This window comes from Penicillium antarcticum (assembly GCF_028974205.1).
Source record: "Penicillium antarcticum strain IBT 31339 chromosome Unknown utg000009l_segment0_segment0, whole genome shotgun sequence".
Lineage (NCBI taxonomy): Eukaryota > Fungi > Ascomycota > Eurotiomycetes > Eurotiales > Aspergillaceae > Penicillium > Penicillium antarcticum.
Genome location: NW_026695307.1, coordinates 3,077,547 through 3,090,824, shown reverse-complemented (window position 1 = coordinate 3,090,824; position 13,278 = coordinate 3,077,547). Strand labels below are relative to the sequence as shown.

The 13,278-nt window shown below is 47.6% G+C and overlaps 7 protein-coding genes across 7 annotated transcripts; 4 read left to right on the top strand and 3 right to left on the bottom strand.

The window, feature by feature from the left end:
* Positions 1-4: 4 nt before the first annotated feature.
* On the bottom strand, positions 5-1,172 carry N7508_009533 (fumarylacetoacetate hydrolase family protein; the record flags this gene model as incomplete). Its single annotated transcript, XM_058467596.1, has 6 exons — positions 5-163; positions 216-377; positions 432-672; positions 721-937; positions 986-1,064; positions 1,110-1,172. The coding sequence occupies 6 exons, from the start codon at positions 1,170-1,172 to the stop codon at positions 5-7; spliced, it is 921 nt and encodes a 306-aa protein (XP_058315442.1).
* Positions 1,173-1,776: 604 nt separating this feature from the next.
* N7508_009532 (uncharacterized protein) lies at positions 1,777-3,641 on the top strand (the record flags this gene model as incomplete). Its single annotated transcript, XM_058467595.1, has 7 exons — positions 1,777-1,961; positions 2,011-2,035; positions 2,093-2,385; positions 2,443-2,547; positions 2,603-3,169; positions 3,231-3,348; positions 3,408-3,641. The coding sequence occupies 7 exons, from the start codon at positions 1,777-1,779 to the stop codon at positions 3,639-3,641; spliced, it is 1,527 nt and encodes a 508-aa protein (XP_058315441.1).
* A 360-nt stretch (positions 3,642-4,001) lies between these two features.
* On the bottom strand, positions 4,002-4,325 carry N7508_009531 (uncharacterized protein; the record flags this gene model as incomplete). Its single annotated transcript, XM_058467594.1, has 1 exon — positions 4,002-4,325. The coding sequence occupies one exon, from the start codon at positions 4,323-4,325 to the stop codon at positions 4,002-4,004; it is 324 nt and encodes a 107-aa protein (XP_058315440.1).
* Positions 4,326-5,708: 1,383 nt separating this feature from the next.
* N7508_009530 (uncharacterized protein) lies at positions 5,709-6,203 on the top strand (the record flags this gene model as incomplete). Its single annotated transcript, XM_058467593.1, has 1 exon — positions 5,709-6,203. The coding sequence occupies one exon, from the start codon at positions 5,709-5,711 to the stop codon at positions 6,201-6,203; it is 495 nt and encodes a 164-aa protein (XP_058315439.1).
* Positions 6,204-6,923: 720 nt separating this feature from the next.
* On the top strand, positions 6,924-7,272 carry N7508_009529 (uncharacterized protein; the record flags this gene model as incomplete). The annotated part of the gene is made up of 2 exons (XM_058467592.1): positions 6,924-7,049; positions 7,102-7,272. The coding sequence occupies 2 exons, from the start codon at positions 6,924-6,926 to the stop codon at positions 7,270-7,272; spliced, it is 297 nt and encodes a 98-aa protein (XP_058315438.1).
* A 334-nt stretch (positions 7,273-7,606) lies between these two features.
* Positions 7,607-9,268, bottom strand: N7508_009528 (fungal specific transcription factor domain-containing protein; the record flags this gene model as incomplete). The annotated part of the gene is made up of 1 exon (XM_058467591.1): positions 7,607-9,268. The coding sequence occupies one exon, from the start codon at positions 9,266-9,268 to the stop codon at positions 7,607-7,609; it is 1,662 nt and encodes a 553-aa protein (XP_058315437.1).
* A 1,157-nt stretch (positions 9,269-10,425) lies between these two features.
* Positions 10,426-12,427, top strand: N7508_009527 (uncharacterized protein; the record flags this gene model as incomplete). Its single annotated transcript, XM_058467590.1, has 2 exons — positions 10,426-10,476; positions 10,565-12,427. The coding sequence occupies 2 exons, from the start codon at positions 10,426-10,428 to the stop codon at positions 12,425-12,427; spliced, it is 1,914 nt and encodes a 637-aa protein (XP_058315436.1).
* Between the last annotated feature and the right edge of the window lie 851 nt (positions 12,428-13,278).

Sequence of the window (13,278 nt, the reverse complement as noted above, 5' to 3'; positions counted from 1 at the left end):
AGGTTCACTCTCTCGAAATGGGGCATATTTGGGTGCCTAGTCCATGGCTTATACTCACCCGTAGTTGATCCCCCGGCTGGAGGAACCTTGGGGGCTTCTGTGAAATTCCAATCCCACAAGGTGTTCCTGTGATAATGACTGTTCCGGGCAATAATGTGTGCCCCTACGGTTGTGCGATAAGTACAATATTCAGCTTGTCAGAGTGTTTACCATACCTGTGATAAATAAGAGACGATTTCAGGTATACTGAAGATCATGTCGTCAACAGATCCATTTTGCATAATCTTTCCATCAAGAAAGGTCTTCAAATTCAAAATGGCAGCATCAGGGATTTGCTCCGTGGAAACAATACATGGACCAAGTGGGCAGAAGCCATCCTAATCAATGTCAATTACGATAGGCCATTGTTGAAGCAAATACACATAACATACCATGCCCTTTGCATAAGACCATTGCGAAGTCTGATCCTGATGTTTGCGGGCAGTCACATCATTTGCGACGGAATATCCCAGGATGTAGTTCGACGCTTCTGACACTAAGACATTCTTGCATTCTCTGCCAATAACCACAGCTAGCTCAACCTCATAGTCCGCTTCATCATACGTCACATTGGGAGGCAAACTGATTGGATCGGCTGCAGAAGCAATGCAGGTCTCCGCCTTCAGAAAAACGCTTCACAATATTAGCAAGCAGTTAACGCCAAAGGATCAAGATACAAACGTTGGTGTTTTAGGAAGCGTCATGTTCATCTCAGCCGCATGCTCCTTGTAATTGAGGCCGACGCAGCGAACAGTCCCAGCTTCTTTCTGTGACACTGGAGAAAGAAGCTGGTCAATGACCTTGATTTCACCAGTGAAGTGAGCGTCATAATCTAATGCGGAGGCACCGGCGACGATTTTGACAGCCACTTCAGAGCTCTTCGCCAATGCCTGGCCCACTGTAAGTTGGTTAACTTTATGGAACTTCCGAAAGGGTGTTGACATACCATCAATGTGCTCGTTCACAGGTTCGCCGCCATACACTTGACCATCTTTGCCTCTAAAGCGAACCCATCGTTTCCATACCTGGAGAATTAGTTCAGTTCCAGTTTCGTACCAGTGAACGCTTACTGGGTGGTTTGCAGTCAGGCTTGGGTTAACCCCGTTTGTCTTTGAATCATTGGAGATTGCCATTTTCAAATGCCAAGATAAGCAAAGTAAGGTACAATTCAAATTATACAAAACTTGCAGTCTTTGTCTTCTTATCATTGTCTCCTGATGTACCCCCGCGAACTAGAGTCGGGAAATTCATCGGGAAATTCACTGCTAAACAAAGGTACAAAGTTTGAATTCACCGATGCCAAGATGATAAAACGCGGGGAATGGCAAGAGTTATCGGACCATATCCGCAGTCAAAACTCTGCGGAATTTGACAGCATTTTACTCATCTGAGACAGACTCAATGGTAGTCAATATGATATTTACAGATCCATGTTGGATGTGCAACATATTCCAATTGAGTTTTACGCTTAAAAAAAGTGAGGCCGAAGCGAATTTAAAAACTAAAACTGGTCTCTTTCGGTCTTATCTCTGACAGTTTCATTCCGCTCTTGATTGGTGATAGCGCCACGAACGTCGGTCAATTACCGTGCCCCTTCTCCAATTCTGTGATTAAACCGATGTATTTCCCGATGATTGATAACGACTACCTCAACATGGTTGGTACTTAAAAACCGACGAGGATTATCAGTTGCTTGATTCTCAATATTTGGCATCCCGCTGCTATTCTACGCCCAGCATGACGATGGAGGAAACAGACATCAAATTTCAGACTGACATATCCTCAGAGCATGATGTGCAAATGGGAAACTTCGCACTTGATCCTGTGCGGGAAAAGAAGCTCTTGTGGAAGCTTGACCTCTGCATTTGCCCTCTGGTGATGCTCATTTTTTTGGTTGCATACCTTGATCGCAGCAACCTAGGGTAAGTTTGTATACAGCACAGGATATATCACTTGCTAACTGGTTTGTAGAAATGCAGCTGTTGCAGGCATGCCAGTAAGAACGATATTTTCACTTGCCGAGGGACCTTGAATACTAACTCTGTGCTCCCAGGAAGACATTGGTCTGGTTGGAAATGAACTAGGAAGTGAGGCAACTCCATATCGTGCTCCGGAAGTAGTAGCTAACAAATGCAAATCAGATGCCGTCTCTTTGTTTTATGCGACCTACGTCTTTTTCGAGATTCCATTTTCAATGCTTCTCAAGAAGCTACGCCCAAACAGATTGATATCCGCGTTGATTATTGGCTTCAGTGCATCAGTCCTTGCTGGCGGCTTTGTCAAGAACGTTGCAGGGCTTTATATCACTAGGCTCTTCCTTGGTGTCTTTGAGAGTGGCCTTTTCCCGTGAGTATCTCAGTTTTATTTGTGCGAAGAATAGGCCAAGGGCTAATGGTTTTTGAGTTGCTTAACTGTGCTATTGACCACATTCTACAAGCGCGAAGAGCAAGCACAACGAATATCATATCTTTTTGTGTCTGCTGCTCTGAGTGGAGGATTTGGTGGCTTGTGCGTTACTCCTCTATCAGAAATGTTTTACTGTCCATACTAATAGAAACTACAGGCTTGCCTTTGGCCTGGTCCGCTTGGACGGTGCAAGCGGGCTCGAAGGGTGGAGGTGGCTCTTCATTGTGGAGGGACTGATGAGTGCCGTCGTGGGCATCGCCACTTTCTTCCTTCTTCCGAACAACTACGAAACCGCCTACTTCTTGAACGAAGAGGATAAAGAGTTGATGCGCATGCGTATGCAGCAAAATGCCCGTTACGCTGATTCCGAAGAGTTCGATGTCAAGGAAGTATGGAAAACACTCAGAGACCCTAAGAGCTGGCTCACTTCCTTCAACCAAATTTGCGTCAACACTTGCTCCTTCGGCTTCAGCACTTTCTTACCGACAATTATTCGCGGATTTGGATATGATTCCGTCCGAACTCAGCTCCTTACTGTCCCGGTGTATATCTGGGCATCGGCTTTCTACTTGGTTGTGGCCAACTTATCTGACCGAGTTAGCATGCGAGCTGTCTTCATGGTCCCGTTATGTCTAGTAACGGCCGTCGGATATGCTTTGATGCTGGGAGTGGATGTTCATGCGCGTGGTCCCCTTTATTTTGCAACATACGTTTGCGTTACTGGGTATGAGGACTATATCTTTCTGATATCTCATGAAAGTCCAAATAACTGACCATTCTCTCAGAATTTACGCAGTTGTTGGCCTTGGAGTTAGTTGGAACGCTAACAGCCATTCGGGTTACTATAAACGTGCCATGGCAGTGGGTCTTCAGCAGTCTATCGGAAACTGTGCAGGTTTAATTGTGAGCCTAAATTTGAATGGATGTATTGATCTTTTACGTAGCGCTAACATGACTCACAGGCTGGTCAAATCTACAAGTCACCGGTGAACGGGCGCTATGTAACTGGGCATTCCGTTTCACTTACTACGATCTGTCTTGCATTCTTCGGAAACGCAGGAATGTGGATGCTGCTACGATACCACAATACCAAGCGAGCTCAGATGTCACCGGAGGAGAGGGAGAGGATTGTCAGCTCAGGGTCATACGAGAAGAAAGGTGGAGACTTCCATCCAGACTTCCGCTATATCCTGTGACAGGATACATTCATATATACGTATTAACATATTGTAATATTTATATTTGGAATCTCGCAAATTCAACTTGGATGGCATGGATTCCAGCTGCTTGCTTTGTTAGCTAGCCACTGTTAGCTAGCCACTGCCAGGGGCTATCTAGTCGGCCTTTCCCCCATAGAGAATCCATGATCCTTCCCTTTTGTGAGCCAAACTCCACCTTATAGAGGTTTTATTATCACTTTGAACATCTTTGTTGAACATCTTAGATACTTTTCTTCCTTTAGTCGATGCTGTTGAGTTTGGAATCAGTGCTCCTCAAACTGGATTTCGATCCGCCTATTGAGGGTTGTCATTCTGAACGTGTTCATATAAGTGATTCTATTGCTTGAAGATGATTTTTTCGAATCCTGATCCACGGAGGATCGGAGCTTGGCTATGCTCCGATTGCAAGGCGGAGCTATCCATGTTATCTCGGGCATCTTCCGGCTGTGGTTTGAGGATGAAAGGATGACCGACCGGGATCTCTGAAGAATCCAGAATCACATCTTCAGGCTCTTCGGATGAACGCTGATGATCAGCCAAAACCACACCGAGGATGGTATGTCGTGGTGGGGACTTGGGAGGAAGATTCAGTGGGGGCGGGGACTTGGCAATTTGACACTGCGTGACATTCATCTGAAATGGTAGATCGGCAGGGGCCATTAGCGGCTGAATGCACTTTTATTTCTGCGAAATGCGGACTTGGCTCAAAACAACCTCCACGTACTGCATAACGTTACATGCACCTGATGCGAGATGTCGTAGGTGGTGGGCATCAAATTGATGGAATAGCCCCCACACAACTAGAAGCCACTTGGCACTTGAGGCCGAGGCCTATAAGCCTTTTCTTCATTCTATTTATATTTATATCAATGGAAATGGAAGAGGTTTGGGAGGTGCAGCGTGGAGAAGAATCGTGTGTGGCATCGGAAGTATCTAATCTCCGGATTGAAGCTGTTGGAGAGGCCCTGCAGCGGACAGGGGCAGCGATATACACCATAATAGAGTTCTAGTTTAAATTCATGGTATTGCACTGCAGAGCTTGAGCTAATCAAAGTGTTTGGCATCATGGGCTTGCAGGCTTGTGATGTCACTGAACGATGTGATTTTGGCCCCCATTTTCCCTTGCCTTGCTTTTAGCCTTTATTAGTGCTGACTTTCTGGGGGCGGGGAATATTATAATGGAGAGGGAAAACGCCTCACTAGTCATGTGAATAGCTGAACCCTGTCGACCAACCTTCCATCATTGTTGGTTATTGAATGGCAATGGAAGGCCGACAAGCCATTTCCGAAATTGGGACCAATCACTGTTGACGGACCCACGCTTTGAAGAGCCTCTAGGCAATAAAAGTAGAATATAATCTCTTCAATTCATATTCTTCCCCTTTCCCTGTTTGATGTATCACTACGTAGCAGCTAGTATGGAAAGTCTTGGCCTTGCCAGGGGTTTTGAGTTTCGCCCTGGATCAGCAACAATATTATCCACTTCAGTTCTAATGGTTAACTAGACGGCTTGAATCGAAGCTAAGTCTTCTTCAGCTCATTTTTGGCCCCTTCATAGGTAGATACAACGGAATCGCTCTGCACAATCTGGTATAATTTGTATTGCCAATCCCAATTGATCTGTTAGGTCTTCCGAACGACAATGCTAATTACTGCCGGGTCATCTGCGCATCGCAATAATACCAATTATGCTATATAATAGACTGTCTTTAAGAGAATAGTGCAATCATCACTCTCACAGTTCAATGGTCGATCGGCCCACTCTTTAGAACGTGGGCAGTGGACCCTGATTCAGGCCTGTCAATCCTTTTGTTCTGACTGACATTCTCCATAGCAGGTCTGCAGTATATCCATGATATCATAGTAAGCCTAGAAGGATTGCAGTGCTCTTGGCATCAGCTTTCAGGGGCATCAAGGTGGCTCCGAACAAGTATAAAGACCTCTGAGCTGCTGCTGCAAGAGAAGAGCATCAGCAACAAACATAGCTCTTGTTTCGGCTATAAATCAACCATCCTTCAAATTTTCAAGTGTCACAGAAGCATGATGTTTTCCCTCCGCACAGCTCTTCTCTGCCTGATGGCTGCCTCTGGAAGCGTCTACGCTGAGCATCTCAAGGTGGTCTGGTCCGCTGGTGACTTCTCCTCAATCTCCGGTCCTGCCGGTGGCAACACCAATGGCCACTACTCCGGCTTTGCTATTATCAACGACGCCGGTGAAGCTATCTATGACCAAGGCTTCCCTGACGACCACTCTCCCTGCTACAACACTGGCGATGGCCGCGAGTTCACCATCGAGGGTGACTGCTGGAGCACCCCACGCAAGTTCAAGTGCAAGGCTGATTTTGCAGGCCATCCTGAAACATGCGAGGTCAAAGACGGTGATGGAAATAGCCTCGGTACCGGTGAAGGACAGGAGGATACCACTTTCATTGGTATCTCTATCGGCCAAGACGCTAGCTGTGTCGTTGAATTCGATTCTGACAGCGATGGCTGCCCCGTTGATGACGGTAACGGTCCTCTTCACGTCACCTCTGGTTAACTTACACACCAGAGCTCGAAGGCGAACCCTACCAAATCTTGGATCTTTCTTTTGTATCTACACAACGCTCTATAAATCAAGATTTGAATTTCTCTCTTTATAGACTGATCAATTCATTATTTCTTTCTTCTTGCGCGTATAAAATCCTCGAGCATAGATCCAGTTATCTAGAAAATATCAAATCGCACGGGCCGACTGCCTCGGGGATCCGGCTTTTTGTTTGCTCGTCCTAGTCGAAGTTATCCAGTATGCTCTTCATAGGAAATAAGCAGGCTTTCTTCCTATTTATTTGTTCTCTTTGCTCACTCTAAGCCTTTACCTCCCGACCTATGGATAATGTGGGTGATCAATCTAAAGTAGTTGAAGATAGGTATATTAGGAAATAGAAGCCAATTTGGGGCAAGAACAATGCATGAAATAGAACACTTGCTTCGAGGGCTTCGTATAGAAACCATCTCGTACTCCATAGCGCCGTAAAAAGATCTATGACCGCTTTTGTATGTGCGTAAGTCCCTGCTTCTTGTATCTTTAGCGACTCTTCCAAATTCTCGGCGTCTTTTCGAGCGGCTCATATGGAAATACCGTATGTGGCCGTGTGATTACTCGTCGACGACAAATACAAACTGTCGAGTCACTACCTGGGCGTTTGAAACTCCCCATTACTCTGACGCCTCTCTCACCTCCTCTCTGCATCTATCCGATTCATCCAAACAATCCACCATGTCCTCCTCTCCCAAAGGGACGGCCTCTGCCCAAGAGAAGAATGTCTCTGAAATTGCCGGTCTCACTCCAAGTGAGACCAAGCACCTGCTGCTTGCCTACATGTGCATGACCAGCCCTCTTAAGGTTAAAATTATCGCCAGCTTAATGCTGCTCAAGCTAATCATACGCTATACAGATTGACACGAAGCTTTTGGGCACCTTCACAGATACCAAGGCTAAATCCGCCAACTGGGTCTTCCTGAAGGCTCGCCGCAAGCTTGTGAAGGCCTACCACGAGACCCTCGCCGATATCAAAGACAAGGATGAGACCGATGGCAACCAGAACGACGCAAAGACCCAGAAGTAGAAGAAGTGAATTCCACAACAAGGATCTTTAGCAGGATACTTGATGTGATATGTCAATCATGAATCATGTTGTTCCACGTCACTGCGAGCAGGAGGAGGGAGGGGGGCGGCGAGCGGCGAGAGCTTGGTGTGGGACATAGCGCATCCAGTTATCCCAGATAGGACAGAAATACAAACGCGCCTTTCGATATCTACAAATGTAAACAAACTTCGTCCACTATCCAATGTTTGTGGTTAAAAATATTAGTCATGGGTCTTAAAGCCTTTAATCTACAGTCACTGTGTCGTTAGATCAATCGCCAAATTCAAACACTGCGTTGTCACTATTGGATACACTAGGTATGATACGCAATTTCAGAGATCATTTGCTCCCAGGTTTCAAGATCTGCTGCTTGTGGAAACGCAAAATTCTGGTCTTCCCACACTGCGGGCCACGTCATATCAGGAGAATAGACTGGAGGCTGACTGGGAGAAGCGGGAATTCCAGGGCCAGAGATATTCATAGTCGACGTTATTTCCGGGTTGTCTTCCCGTTGCTGTGCTACAAAGCTTGGCAGCACTTCGAGTGGGCTCATTGAGGTGTTTTCACTTGGCTGGTCGGTGGCTTGGGCAAATCCTCGGGTGCGAATGATACACAACTCCACCACTTTAACTTCGGCAAGGCCAAATTCGTTAAGCCAAACATCCTTCCGCAGTCGTTCACAATATTCCTCGAGGTCATTCAATATCGCCGCAGTCTGAGGCGCGTTGGGTCGCCGCACCGCTATAATGCCGAGAATGAAGGCACTGTTGAACATGTTGTGGGTTCCTAACGTCCATCTCATGTTTTCTGCTGTTCCATATTTCAATGATTGTAACCTGATTTTGAGATCGGAAGACGCAGAGGATATACATGCCTGGTGGCTAAGGCCGAAGCGATTGGTGATAGATTCACGTAGAAGATGAGGTCGATGAAGAGTTATTCGAGCAAAATGGAATGCAGAGTGCAGATAAAGCCGATGCCATGGCAGGAATGTGTGGGAGTCATCCAGTGATAGTTCGGAGTCATCCACCGAGAAATACGCAGGTAGTTGCTGTTTCCACGCAACGAGTTTGTGATCCATCTCGACTACCATGTCGTATGATGCAGGGTATAAGCCAAAGCATCGATCTTGGATTTCACCTGCAATTTTAGCCAATCCAGCCCCGAGAAGTGACACAGTACTTCGTGTGGGATAGCTTATGGGATGTGCCTTGGCTATAGATGACTGCTCATCTGTCAATCCATCCAGCCACGCGTTCTCCGGCGCTTTGATGAGGCACATATGATCTGATATCGCGTATGGCCTTCCGAGAGCAAGTGCAATTGTCTTGTCAAGCATGTAAAGATTGCTCCAGAGGCGTCTTCTAGTCTCCGTGGCTTTCTTAGACAACCCCCATTTTTCTCCGTCAATATGCATGCCCTGTGCTTGAGCCATACGCATAGCAAAGCTGATAGTGAGCCAACTTTCTGCAACTTGCCGGGTATATAGTAAATAACGTGTGACCATCAGGCCTGCTCTGACAAGATCTAAGCTTTCTCCGTGAAAGGAGGGGGAAATAACAATAGCTCGCCTAGCAGCCCAGTAAAAGCGAAGAGAAGCCTCTTCGCTTTCTTTCCGTTTTTCAGGTGAAGATGTCGTGGGGCTGTCTAGGAGTACACTAAAAGCCAGAATAATGAACAAAAGAGCGAGCCAGCGAAGGTCCACGCCGGCAATTTCGTCAAACCCAAACTTCCGCCCCCAGAACTCCGCGAATTGCTGTCTGAAGGTCTCGGGGTGGACCGTGTCGATGGCCCAGTTGATCTCAGTCAAGAACCTCTCAATCAGCCGATCAACGGTCACCTTATTCCGCGGTAGGAGACCAAGTAGATCCCAGACTTGCGAGAATGGACCGGAGTCATTTCGGAATGATTGCAATGAGTCCTTGCTAGACAACAAGCTCATGGGGGGTAAATCCGGAGCGGACTCCTGAATCATACGTGCTGCCACCTGGTGGCCAAAGTAAGAGTTTCCAAAGAAACTTGGTGCTCCTCGTGCAATATATAACTGTCCCAGCTCTGTTCCTTGGTTATCTGCTATTTGATCGCCATGTCAGACTCAAGCTTGCTATGCAGGCGGGGGAGGGGGGGTGTTAGTCTAACCTGATGCGTTTGCTCCCCCCTGAGATGGAGATTCATGGCCCCTGTCTTTTTCAGGCCACTGACACAGCTCAGGTACCCCACGCTGGATACAGCGAGAACATGGTAGCTCTTTATTGCATTTCTGTTTCCTGGAGTGGCACTGGGAACAGGACGTTGTCTTGCGGCCGCGTCGGGTTCTAGCGCGGGTCTGGAGCAGCCCGTGATTTCGGATTTTCCCGTTTGTACTCATGGCATTATTCGAATTCATACGTCAGACATGAGGAGTGGTCGAATTTAGCCAGGGGACACTTTCTCTGGGCCCGCGGAAGGTTAGTTAACTTAGTTAATCTCGAGCGGAGGTTTTAGCCTGAGAGATAAGGCCTCGACACTCCAGACAACTTAGTTAACGTTATTTTGGTGGAGTTAAAGACGAAGATGTTGTGGGCTTTAAAGGCTCAGGTGCGTTCTTGAACTCGGTATACCAAAATGCACTTGTAAAGTGGCTCTGACTTTGAGAGCGGTGGTTGATATGTTGATATCCACTTACTTATATGCTGGTATGGTGTTTTACAATGTCCTGTTCTCTAACAGTATGATCGAAAGATCAATATAAGAGAGATCCAAGAAACAGCTATATAGATGAATCTTGATGTGTGTAAAAAGAGTGTTTCAGCGTTTTGGGCTACTACTATTGGCCGTCGAGCCTGGGGCTTCTGCATACAGGCTGGGTGCCTCGAATACCAAAGAAGCTCGGTTACTTCACGAAACATAGTCATGATAAAAAATATATTGCCAGTCCAAAGTATCAAAGTGAAGTGAGTTCAAAGTGGCCCTATAGAGCTGCTGAGTCATCTGACGTCAAACGCGCTCGGCGTTGTTTACATTTCGCTTCGACCGCCTCGACTTCAACGTTTCCCCACTTCCTTTCTTGAGATCTACCCTTGCAATACTTTTTGAGACTATTGTGATTTCCTCGCATATCTCGGTCTGTCGGTTGTGTTTTTGTTTGCAGTTATGGCGATCCGCCGTTCCGCGCGCATTCGCCGCGCCCAGGAGTCTCCGGAGGTGAGTGAGCATAGCAACATCCCATTGTGGGATGGGCCCAGGTAATTCTCAGAGGCTCGCGTCTGATGTTTGTTTCTTTCCTACATAGGTTGAAGACCCTACCCCTCAACAAACCCAGCAAACTCCAGTTTCCAGACTTGCCTCCGTTGCCGAGAGGGAAGAAACTGTCGACCGCGATCTTCCCCACGTTCAGACCCCAGTCGCGAAGACACCATCTCAAAAGACTCCCAACGCGTCTACTCGAATTAGATCCGTGACCGCGCGAACTCCAACTAGTGTAACTGCAGCTCGTCCGCCCCGGGAAGAAATGCATCCTAGCAAGGTGCATCAAAGCACGACCAAACGCGCGGACTCGGGCCTAATTCTTGGATTCAACCCCATAAAAAAGGACGCCGATGGCAGGATCATCAAGCAAGACGTAATTGACAACACACCTACCAAGTCCAAGGCGTCTCCCGCAACTAGCCAATTTGGAACCCCGGGATTCGAATTCAAGTTCTCTTCCCAGGAAAACGATCTCAGCGACCAGGCCAAGAAACTCATGGAAAGCGTTCGTGGCGATGTTGCCCGAATTAAAGCACAGATGGTTCACGACAAATCAAAGCAGGACGCTGAAGATCACGGAGATCGGAAGATTGCCATGCCAAAGGGCAGGGCTGGCCGTTTCAGCGATGTGCATATGGCCGAGTTTAAGAAGATGGACTCGATTGCAGGACACGCCTCGGCATTCCGCGCTACTCCTGGTCGCTTCCAGCCTGTTACCAAGTCTCTCAAGCGGTCCAAATCCAAAGCGCAGCTTGACGAACCGGAGAGCCAAAGCTCATCTCCTTCTCGGCCTGCTGCAAAGGCCTCGGCTTTGCCTACTCCTGTTCCTGCAGCGGCCGCTAAGCGTGTGAAGCACAACAAAATTGAAGATACTTCATCTCGCCGCGGATCAGAGAAACCTGCCGAGAAGCCTGCAGACAAGCCTATGGAGAAGCCTGAGACGCCTCGCAGACCCGCGGGCCCACGCCCTCGCCCTGGTGCTCGCAACTCACTCATGACTCCCACCCGTGCTTCCCTCGCTCGTACAACTGCTACCAGTATCAAGGCTCCGAGGACCTCCATGATCCCATCCTTGAAACTTTCTCCGGTTGCTAAAACAATTGCCTCGCCACGAACACCTCGTACCGATTTCAACCCACGCCTCAAGGGCAATTTGCCAACTCTCAGCAATCTTCGGTCTATTCTTCGCCGGCGTCAACCTCTCTTCTCTCGTGACCCTGCCCAAATTGCATCTGGCACCCATGTTGCTGTACCTGATTTCAAAACCAACTCGCTCTTTGCGGCACCCCCTGCTGATCTAACGGACTCTGCTCCAACCCCTTCGCCGAAGAAGCATGTTGAATTTACTCCGACTGTCAAGTCCCGTCACGAGCTTGCTCAAGACTCGCCCTCGCCTTCCAAGGTCCCCTCTGTCAAGCAACGATCTACTTCTACCGATGTGTTCTATCCGGTCCTCCCAACTCTCACGCCAGAGAAGAATTCCGCTATCTCAGCTGCCGTGAATGATTCCCCTAGCGTTTCATCCATTCGTCGCGTGCGCCCTTCAAATGGCGTGGAACAGACTGCTTCTGTTCCAGAGATTCCCGTGGTTGCTCACGGAATCGCTCACGGCATCGGTAACAAGAAGAGACACCGCAGCGAGGTTGACGATACTTCCAACACCGAAAACACCGAGAACGTCCCACCAGCTGATGCGCACACCGAGGAGCGCAGCACCAAGAGACTCAAGTCATGCCCACCCACTCCAAGCCCCGTGAAGCCAAGCCCTATGAAGCGCCTCACCAGGACCCCAGTCCGACCTTCTACCTCCAAAGTCGGCACCCCCGCCAGCACCAGACAAAAGAACCGCGGCGTTCTCAGCATGAGCCGTCTCAATATGCTATCCAAGCCAAAGGGACAAGCCTAATCACCCCATGACATAATAGGCACACGCCTGGCGCGTTAGGTCGCGTCTCTGATGACAACCTAGTGTTTGGATCAAGCAATTCCATCTTCGCAATCTATTTCAGCCAATCACACATTGCAGTTATGCTCGTCTGCAATGTCAACGAACCAACATTCCCATTCTTGCTTGTATCTACTTATCTTTTTTGCTCTTTTTTTTTTTGTCGAGGGTTTAATAATCCTTCAGTTCTTTTCTCCTTCGCTCCATTTCTGGTGTTCTTTTTTTCCTTGTCGTTCAAGGCTCGTTTCGAGCCTTGTGTCGGATTTGGCGTCTAGGATACATGGTTTCTTCTTCAGGTTATTTCCACAAGACAGGCGTCTCTGTTTCTTCTTTCGTCTTTGTTTATGTACTTATTGGCAATAATCGCTTTTTCATCATGAATTCTTCGTTTCACCATGGGGCATGTAGTACTCAAGGTAGTTCCCAGGAGTGTTTGCAGTGCATCCAAGTCAGCTAAGTCTTCGTCGACATCTACTCTAGTCTGGTCTACGGGAGATGACACCAAATCTGGATGAATCAAAAGATTTTGCTATGTACATACAGGATAAGATAAAGATCCATCCATCAGGGGGGGGGCAATGATAAATGAAGCTAGCAATACATGGAGAAGAAATCAAAGGGGGGTAGCGAAACACGCGTAAATCAAAAGGCCTTCCCAGCTGCTAAAAATGGAAATAGAAATAAATGTAGAAGTAGAGGGAAAAATGGGATATTATGCCCCGGTCTGTTGTACAGACAATGCAGAGCCTCCATGGAAAAGAAGAACATGGGGATAGTACAATGGCATTAGGCATGAAAATCGTTCGAAATGA